Below are 9,751 nucleotides of genomic sequence, written 5' to 3'. Positions count from 1 at the left end.
AAACCAAACATATATATCTCAGGGTGACAAATTGGAGCCAAACACGTAGAAGACAGACAAAGATGTCAAGGGAGCTTTTGGTGATAAGGGGCCGACGCCGGTGTCGATGTGCCGTAAACAAAAACACGTCATCTCGGATGTGGAAAGTCTGAACCCTCGAGACATCCGCCGCAGGTCATGTCTGAGAACAGCTATACAGTCTATGATGTAATATACAAACACACTAAGCCACTAGCATGGTTTTATACTCACGTTTCTAAGACATAGAAAAATAACAAATATAACCCAATTTTCTGAAGAAAGATTTACAACAAATGTATACGAATAAAACTAGTAAAGAAGCCAGGAGTCTGATCTGAATGTTCTGTTCCTTCAGGTTATTGGACAAAATGTACATAATGAAAAGGTGCGACTCAGATCTGATGTTTTATTATCTTTCTGCTGTGGGTGCGGCGGTGTAGATGAGATTATTGCTAAAGGTCAGTTCTGTTTCCGTCGTAATAAGATCCTCCTGCCAGTGTTGGGCCATGAGCTGCTGCTGTTTTTATCATCTCAGAGTCATTACACCTCTGAGTCAGACGAGAGTAAACTGAGCTGTGAATAAACGGCTGTGAATATTTATTCGCACATTGTTTATAGATGATTTAATAAAGAGATTTTCTGACGCCGCGCTCAGCAGAGACAGGAAAGGAGATACAGAAGTTAATGAAACTCCTCATAAGTGATGATGGTTCTTGAACCTTCAGTCAGAGCCAGACTCAGACATGAGTGATTTTATCTTAAATAACTCCAATCAAGTGTATTACTGAGATTAACGTGTATTTCACAACATGTCAAAATATTTTTGTCATTAAATTACGTTTTCCTTAATGTTTGGGTCCAGAACCAATTATTTTACTTTCTTTAACATTGTGATATCGGACGTAGAATTTATGGATCTTTATGAAAACAATCGAATATTTAGTGGACTGATATTTATGAGTGTGTTCAATTTGGTGCAGCTTCATTGCAACTCTACAAACTTTAATAAAATAGAATACGTTATTATTTTAAGTAAATGTATTTAGCTGGAACTAGCTTCCCTCCAGTGACACGTATATGTAACACAAGGAGCAATAAATAGCAAACAGGGCACAACTGACATGTTTCAGCCTTGAGATCGCAGACGCTGGGGATAAATAAAGTTTATCACATGATTCTCACCACCAGCAGCTGACGTGTCCTTGCTGGTGCAGTAAAGCAGCTGTAGGGCATCATGGGAATGTGCAGGTTTCTCAGATGACTGCAGTAAATATGGTGCGAGACATGTCCTGTGGGGTTTTGTGCCACAGCCCGGTGGAGCTGTGTCCCTCCATGTGGTCTCGAGAAAGGTGATGGTGATGCTTTGTAGACTCAGGAATCAACAGCTGCCACCAAGAGTCTGCAGCGTCTGTCACTTTGAACTCTTAGGTTAGCGCGGCATTTAGTTGCTGGTTAATGTTATAGGATAAAGTGCTATAGGAAATGCATTATACCAATGTGTGTGTGTGTGTATGGACCACTTTTACACTTTACATATCAAGTCACATTCACCCACTGACACACACACACACACTCATATTATTACTTACTTATTCACTGCACTTCTTATATCTCACACCATTCAAACACTGTCAGGTTTGAGGGTTCAGTGTCTTGCACAAGGACACTTCGGCACACAGAGTAGGAGCCAGGAATCGAACCACAGATGTTCTTCTTAGTTTCAGGTGATTATTGATATTACAGTCGATGTCTGCCAGAACCTGCTGAACACACTGGTCATTTAAATAGACTTACATGTTATATATATATATATATTTAAATGTATCTTCTAAGGTAGAAGATCATTTATAAAGTTGCTGCTGCTACATGTGTTCATTAATCATGTTATAAGTTTTGCTTATGAGGTTTTTCTTCAAACCTTAGTCCCTCTAGTTTTGCAAAAGTCCACTTTGCTATTTGAGGTATTTTCATGTCGCAGATCAGTTTGATTGAAGGAAGGTTTTTGTATATAAATGTTATATCACATTCTTATTTAGTTCGTATTTGTCTTTCCAGGAAGGTGGTGTGTTATTGGGAATGTCAGTGGCTCCCCCTCCTGTTAAATTATAAATTTGCATGACAGGTTCCACGGCTGCTGTTTGAAAAGTCATGTTGCAATAAGTAATTATTTATTCAGTCATAAACTCGACACAAATTAAACAATTAGTCTGAGACATGAGATGTTTTCTAACTTCAGAGTGAATTCAGTTTTATGGATAAATTTGGGGAACTCGGGTGATGAGTCATCAAAGGATCCACATGTTTTCTCTTATTTCTCTTATGAAAAAAAACATCTAAAACACGTGCACTGAAAAACCAAACTGAAAACCATGTTGTAGTTTTGTTTGTGTATTGTTAGACAATCATAGCACCTCACGTATAAAAACTTACAAAATTCAGAACAGCAAAAATAATTTCAAGTAGGGTTTTCAAGCCAATGACAACATGCAAATGTTATTTAATCAAAGATAAAATACGCAAAGTCATTTCCTTGAACATGAAGCTTTTAAAAGAGACTCTAAGCTCTTTACTTAGAAAATATCATGGACTTCAGTTCGGGGGCGTGAATGAAGCGCTGGACTGTTTTAAATATCTGGGCCCTAACTTTCTCTTAGTGATAGTTGACAAATGAGAAACGCTTTACTCGCAGTGATGCAAATGTGCAGGAGCAGTGTCACCTGACCACAGCAGCTGAAACTCAAAGTCTAATATGAAAGTCGAACACCGTCAGAAACATCAGCACAAAACACTGCAGCAGATGGTCGCAATGAGGGTTTTTCCATTTTAATGTAAAAAATTATTTTAATACAACGCTATGGTTGTGCAGTTCAAAAGATTACAGTAAGTCAAAAAGAAAATAAGCACCATCTCAGTTAGCTGTTCACTAATTTGCTGTTCAAAAATCTCTTCTCCTTAAAAACTTGTATTATAGTAAATATCGTAACTTCAAGAAAATAACCACAAAGCAAGTTTTTTTTTTTATATAAAAAATGGTTTAACAATTTCTTTTTTCAGTATAAAACATTACAGAGTCCCAGGCCAATCAAACAAATTCACTGTCACCACTTAAAATAATCACGAACTCCCCCAGTCAAACGTTCTACAATAACATACAAAGGGTTTTTTGTCGTTAAGGGGATTACTGTACTTTTTCTAGTTATGGGAAAATATAACAACACAAAGCCTAACAATCACTCTTCGTTTGCTATAATATTAATAAAAAAGAACAAATGTGAACTCCTGGTCCGATCAAAGCCCAAGCCCCAAAACTTCTGGTCAACATGGCGTCTATGCAGTCTTCTGCTGGCCCTTCTTCCCAATGAGGGATTTGTGGATGTGGGGAATGACACCTGAAAACAAACAAGAGTCGGTGAGATGAAACGTTTCAAACAAAGCCCGATGTGTTGTGCAGGAGAAGCAAATACACAAGCAATAAACCAACAGAATTTGTCTGTTGGCAAAATTCCTCTGCTTACCTCCTCCAGCAATTGTTGCCTTGATGAGGGAGTCCAACTCCTCGTCACCACGAATGGCGAGCTGCAAGTGACGGGGAGTGATACGCTTCACCTTCAAGTCTTTGGAGGCGTTGCCCGCCAACTCTAGTACCTGGGAACAAAACACGACCGTGAACAAACATTGGTGGAAACACCTCACAGATGATGTCACACCTTAAACCGCTAACCACAAATGTGCACGCTACGGCGAAGGCTTACTTCAGCGGTGAGGTACTCGAGGATAGCAGCGCTGTACACAGCTGCTGTGGCTCCTACACGACCGTGGCTGGTTGTGCGAGTTTTCAAGTGCCTGTGGATACGACCCACTGGGAACTGGCAGGCGACAAGACACGAGACAGCGGTCAAACCCAGGAAGAAACAAATAGCATGACATAAAGAAACAGGACTAGAAATGAGGAGTGAAGGGACTCACCTGCAGTCCAGCCCTTTGGGAGCGGGACACTGCTTTCGCCTTGGCTTTGCCGCTGTCTTTTCCTGCTTTACCACCAGCCTGTTGTAGAAAGGAAATCACAAAAACAATAAGCCTTCCAATTTATGATGCTCGGATTTCATAAAGTGACGGTCAGCATAATCTGGGTTGAGTGAAATGTAACACTTTAAGACATTTTTAAATGTAATTTAAGACCCCCAAAAATGTCTAAACAATATCTTTGATTGAGAATTTGTTTAAATCTATTAATACGCGTAAGAAGATATCAAAATAACAGTGAGTGAGGGTAACACTAACATTTCCTGACAATGCTCAAAATATGACACGAGAAGAAATAATTTCCACCACATACACTATTGTATTATAACTATAAGTTTGTTTGCCGATAAAGTTTCATTGACTTGAACATAAAACTAGTTTTCAAGCACATGTCTGTTGTGTCTATTTAAGACCTATATGTCGTTTTAATTTAAAACCCATTTCCGAGGTGTGGTTCGGTTTCAAAACAAGAAACTCGACTAATGAGAGAATGAGCTTCGAACGCAGCACGCTGGAGGATCAACGGTAGATTCCCGGTTTAACTGTCACCGCTTTCCCGCCAAGGCGAAATAAAACACAACAAACGAAAGATGGGCGGTGGTGGCGGGACATGGACCCCCCCACACACACGCACATACACACACACACACACACACACAGGGGGTAAAAGCCCGGTGAAGTTGACAGCCTAACAGCGGGGGATTCTCGCAGAAACACACGGGGAGCTGTCAGCTGTGGAGCCCGCGGGCAAACAGCGGGACACACGCGCCGCTTTCGGGACGGTCAAGTTTTTTCATTCGTGGATTTTAGCCGGAGGAAGAAGAAAGAAAGAAAAGTTCAACTCACTGAATCGTGCACGTGAATAAAAGGAAAAAGCCACAGGGTCGATTCCATTAAAATCCCCCCCCTCCCCAAAAAGTTTACACACCTATTCCCGAAGACATGCGATCAACACTCCAACCGTTGAGTAGCTAAACTTAGCCTGCTAATGGTTGCTAACTCAGAGGCTACACCGACTCACAGAACGCGTTCTGCCGCCGAAGTTAACGCTTCACGCCCGCAACCATCCAACGGAAACACACACGGACGAACATCATCCAGGAATTTAACGGGAAAAAATCAAAACAAACACCGCACTTATTCTGCTAATGCTAATGCTAACGCGCTAGCTGACACTTAGCTCCTTAGCGAGCTTTTTTTTTATTTTATTATTTTTTATTAACCACACAGCCCCCGGTTCACACTGTAACCGGCACTTTCTCCCGGTAACACCGCGGACACGCCGACCCCCCCAGCAGCCGAGGCGCACCTACCATTTTCCCGGGTTTGATTGTAGAAGCGAGCGGACGGAAAACGCGAAATCTCGGATCCCGAAAGCGAAGAAACAATAAAGCCTCTTGCAAAGCTTTGGCATGCGACCCCTCGTGGGAGTCCCGGGAGCCAATGGGAACGGGCGTTGTTGCTTCGAATCGCCGCGTCGACCAATCGGAAGCGGGCTTACAGGGCGGTCACCCATCCCCCACACCGTGCCCGTAGGTCGTGTCCGCCTTTGCGCACGGAACCAACAAGTAGGCGGGACTACGAGTGTGTCCTTCCGCCCTGAAAACACACATAATACACAGGCTGCGGTTGGATTAACTCATGAATATCAGTTCTACGACACTTGTTACTGCTCCAGATTCAAAGTGTCCGCACCGACAGAGCGAGGACGATCATGAACTCACAGTTAAACTCAGTAAATCGGGTTCAGCTGAGTGGATTAAACTTCAGTGGAGGAGTGAGGAGAGTTTATATACGTCGTCAAGGGGGCGGGGACGTTTTCTTGACTGACAGGTGAACCGGCGAAAGAGAACGCGGGGATTACAGTTGTTGGTGTGATTGACAGTAGGAGAGGCCAATGAGAGCTCGAGGATCTGCGTCCGGTTTACTGAAGGCGGAGGTGGGGGTCAGAGCGGCGCAGAGAACGGGCTGCTGGTGGCGAAGATGGCGGATGGGGACAGTGGTAGCGAGCGCGGCGGCGGCGGAGGCAGTGGCGGCGGAGGTGGAGGCAGTGGAGGCGGTGGCGGAGGGGGTGGAGGAGGAGGTGGTGGAGGTGGAGGCAGCGGGAGCGGGTTCCAGCACTACCAGCGGGACGCGGAGACCCAGGAGCTGGCCTCGAAGCGGCTGGACATCCAGAACAAGCGCTTCTACCTCGACGTGAAGCAGAACGCCAAAGGCCGGTTCATCAAAATCGCCGAGGTCGGCGCCGGGGGCTCGAAAAGTCGCCTGACCCTCTCCATGTCCGTGGCGGCGGAGTTCCGCGACTACCTGGGGGATTTCATAGAGCACTACGCCCAGCTCGGGCCCAGCACCCCGGAGCAGATCGCGCAGTCATCCGGCGGGGATGACACCGGGCCTAGACGGGCCTTGAAGAGCGAGTTCCTGGTGCGTGAGAACCGAAAATACTACCTCGACCTCAAGGAGAACCAGCGGGGTCGCTTTCTCCGGATCCGGCAGACCGTCAACCGAGGGCCCGGTTTCGGAGTGGGAGCCGGTGGCATCCCCGGGTCCGGCCTGCAGACCGGACAGACCATCGCTCTCCCGGCCCAGGGCTTAATAGAGTTCCGCGATGCTTTGGCCAAGTTGATAGACGACTACGGCGGAGACGAGGAGGAGCTGTCCGGCGGCGCAGGGGCCGGGGGCTTCAGCGTGCTCCCGGAGGGCACCTCCATCATGGTGGACTCCAAGCGGTTCTTCTTCGACGTGGGATCCAACAAGTACGGAGTGTTCTTGCGGGTGAGCGAGGTGAAGCCCAGTTACAGAAACTCTATCACGATCCCCTTCAAGGCGTGGAGCAAGTTCGGGGGAGCGTTCAGCCGCTACGCCGAGGAGATGAAGGAGATCCAGGAGAGGCACCGGGATAAGATGTACGAGAGGAGGACCGGAGAGGAGTCGGAGGGCGACGACGTGGACGACGATTGATGGAGAGGAGGCTACTTGTGATGAAGCTGACAACATGATGCAAAGTCTGGAGATAAACAAGAGAGAGAGAGAGAGAGAGAGAGGAACGACTATTCTGTGCATGACGAATCGAACATTTAAAATGCTAAAAAAAAAACAACGGAGTAACATAAAAAGTATATTTGACTGAGAAATTACTGTCTATATAAGAGAATCATGTCCTAAAGTGTAGGTGGATGTTATAGCTAAATCAGTGCGGACTGCAGTAGTCAGCTGCTGTATGAGACCCCCCCCTCCCCCACCCCACCCCATTGATAAAGAATATTATATATGAATATATATCTATATATAGATTGTCCATTAGAAAACCTCACACGTGTAGCCCAGCAAATTAAGTTTGACAACGCTCAAGACCAAGCAGCCTCACTTCCTGGTTGACATCCAATGGCAAGAGCTCACCTGGCGCTGACCTGTGATGAAGAGGAAGTGTGTCATACTCCAACCAGCAGCTGCAGAGTGGGAGTGAGACGCCTGCATCACCCACCATGGCTGTGTGTGTGTGTGTGTGTTCATTTGTCTGAAGTGACCTGTAACCAACGGCTTGCCCAGACAGACCCACAACACTCAGAGCCACGGTCTTCAACTGTGTCGGAGGAGGAGGAGGGGGGAGGAGCAATCCCTGGCACCGCAGGACGACCTCTCGGCCCCGAGAGGTCCCACGAGGTGACCTGTTACAAGCACACGACTCGTTTGGATTCCCTGGACACTCCAGATGAGTCCAAATGATGTCCCTCCCTCCTTCATTCCTTCCCTCGCTCCCTCCCTCAGGTGCTGACCTCCTGCTCCAATAGCTGAAGTGTGGTGAGGCCTGCTCACACGTGGCAAGTCCCGTCTGTATTTCTGGGGGGTGTATCAGCATTTTCTAGAGGTCCTGGGTGCAGATCTGGTTCTGCCAGTCGCTGCGTTTGAGACGTCTGTGGCAACTGATGATGTTTCAGATGATGCAGGGCCTCGTTTGACCCCCGTGACCCTTTGGTCGACAGGGATGCAGCGAGCTAAGGCCTCTTAGTCACGATTTTTCCGAGTTAAAGCTTAATATTGAGCTACAGTCTCAAGGCGAACTGACCTTGTTGACCTATTTAGGATGCGCTATTTGGATCCTTTTAATCCTGAACTCAGACCATTAATGACTGAAGTAACATTCAGTCTGATTGTAAGAAAAATTTGGTGCTTTTGGAAAACACACAACCCACAGTGGGGTGCTGTACTTATAGAAAAATATTTACTGGAAGAGATTTACTTACTAAAAAGATCAAGTATAGATAGAATTATTTTTCAAAAGAGATATATTGAAATATGTCTTAGTAACATGAGACATTTATAAGATAACGCTGCCTAAAGTGGCTTATTTAAAACACTAAACTTGGATGCAACTGTCCAGGGTGATATTTCATACCTGCTTTTTTCCTAACATTTCTTTTATTCCTTAGAGGAAATAACAAAAAAAAACAAAAAAAGAGTACAACAAATTGATAACACAATATGTTATAGCAATTTCTAGAAACAACTTCATTGAAGTGGTTTGTCAGCAAACACTCAGCACTCCAGTTCACTTTACAGAGCATCGAGCTGTCCCCTCGTTTCAGTCCACACGTTTTTACCATGTTTGTCATAAACTGGCTTTCCATCAGTTGCCATACGACGCAAACATAAACACCCGCAGTCATCAACCTTTTGTCTTTAGTGCTCCTTTTTAAAATATGATCATTTTTGCATGCCTGCTCTTGCGCGGAGCTGCCTTGTGTTCTTTTATTTTGCATACTCTGATTGCTGTATGATGGTATTTATCCTTTTTTTTTTTTTTTTTGAGAGAGCGGTTTTAAGTTTTATTTCTATATTGCAACGGAGAAAAAAAAAAAGGTTTAAAGTTTACTTCTCAGCCTAATAATTAAAAAAAAGCCACAGACTTCCCGTGCTTTGGGGAATGTCACCTTCATTGTCCCACTTCCTTTGGTGTGTAAACCTCTCGTTGAATTTTACTTTACCCACTTCAACACAGCAGAGAAATGCCATATGAAAAAAAAAAAAAAAAAAAATACTCAATATCTGGGAGCAATAGTTTTTTTTTTTTCTTTCTTTTCTATTGATATAAATATACTATATATAATATTACACATGAGATTGAACTACATCCTTCTTCCTGTACTGTGTTACGTGAAATGGCAGCTGTTTCAGTCATGTGTGTTCTGCTGTAATATTCTACCAAGTTCCTTTCAACGAGAAATAAAAAAAAATGTTTTTTGCTCAGGAGAAGTGTGGTGTCTTTTATACTCCGTCCAGCTGGAGGTCGCAGTTTTCGTTACGTTTTTTAGGATCCGCTCATGTTATTCATGTAATCATCAACCTTCAGATTATTTTCAGAATCAATTGGTGAATCATTTTGGCTAAGAAATGCTAAACAAAAATGAAGGTGACCTCTTCACGTTGCCTGTTTTTTGAGACAAAGTCCGTAATCCGCAGATTTTCTATTTACTATCGCATCTTAAACTAAACTAGTGAGCTGCTAAATACATAAAGTGAAGTCAAAGGAAAAGTTTTACACTATTTCTGAGATTCAAAGGTAGAAAAGCTCAGAATGAAGCTCAGAGTAAATGAGTGTGAAACTGAAAAGCACTCATCAGAACATCAACAAAATAGAAACCAAGCATACAAACACCAAAATAATGCAAAAGTCCTGCTTGCACAAAGTGTTTGAATTAAAAATGTT

General features: G+C 44.1%; 2 protein-coding genes across 2 annotated transcripts; one reads left to right on the top strand and one right to left on the bottom strand.

Moving 5' to 3' along the window:
• Positions 1-2,819: 2,819 nt before the first annotated feature.
• On the bottom strand, positions 2,820-5,502 carry LOC117767505 (histone H2A.V). The gene is made up of 5 exons (XM_034595226.1): positions 5,358-5,502; positions 3,988-4,065; positions 3,774-3,887; positions 3,537-3,666; positions 2,820-3,410 (listed from the first exon to the last, which is right to left on the bottom strand). Exons 1-5 carry the CDS (start codon positions 5,358-5,360, stop codon positions 3,349-3,351), a joined length of 387 nt encoding a protein of 128 aa, XP_034451117.1. The 5' UTR covers positions 5,361-5,502; the 3' UTR covers positions 2,820-3,348.
• Positions 5,503-6,005: 503 nt separating this feature from the next.
• Positions 6,006-9,294, top strand: LOC117767504 (transcriptional activator protein Pur-beta-like). The gene has a single exon (XM_034595224.1). The coding sequence runs from the start codon at positions 6,028-6,030 to the stop codon at positions 7,003-7,005; it is 978 nt and encodes a 325-aa protein (XP_034451115.1). The 5' UTR covers positions 6,006-6,027; the 3' UTR covers positions 7,006-9,294.
• Positions 9,295-9,751: the final 457 nt, after the last annotated feature.

Source organism: Hippoglossus hippoglossus, chromosome 9 (genome assembly GCF_009819705.1).
Source record: "Hippoglossus hippoglossus isolate fHipHip1 chromosome 9, fHipHip1.pri, whole genome shotgun sequence".
NCBI classification, from domain to species: domain Eukaryota; kingdom Metazoa; phylum Chordata; class Actinopteri; order Pleuronectiformes; family Pleuronectidae; genus Hippoglossus; species Hippoglossus hippoglossus.
The sequence above is the reverse complement of the archived record's forward strand: the minus strand, read 5'-3'. Positions and strand labels throughout refer to the sequence as shown.

Bases quoted from the DNA above. Each gene is read 5' to 3' on its own strand.
- LOC117767505 (XM_034595226.1), bottom strand. The intron at 3,888-3,987 runs GTGAGTCCCTTC...GTCGCCTGCCAG, and splicing joins CCCAAAGGGCTGGACTGCAG to TTCCCAGTGGGTCGTATCCA. The intron at 3,667-3,773 runs GTAAGCCTTCGC...TTTTGTTCCCAG, and splicing joins TCGAGTACCTCACCGCTGAA to GTACTAGAGTTGGCGGGCAA.
- LOC117767504 (XM_034595224.1), top strand. From the start codon at position 6,028: ATGGCGGATGGGGACAGTGGTAGCGAGCGCGGCGGCGGCGGAGGCAGT.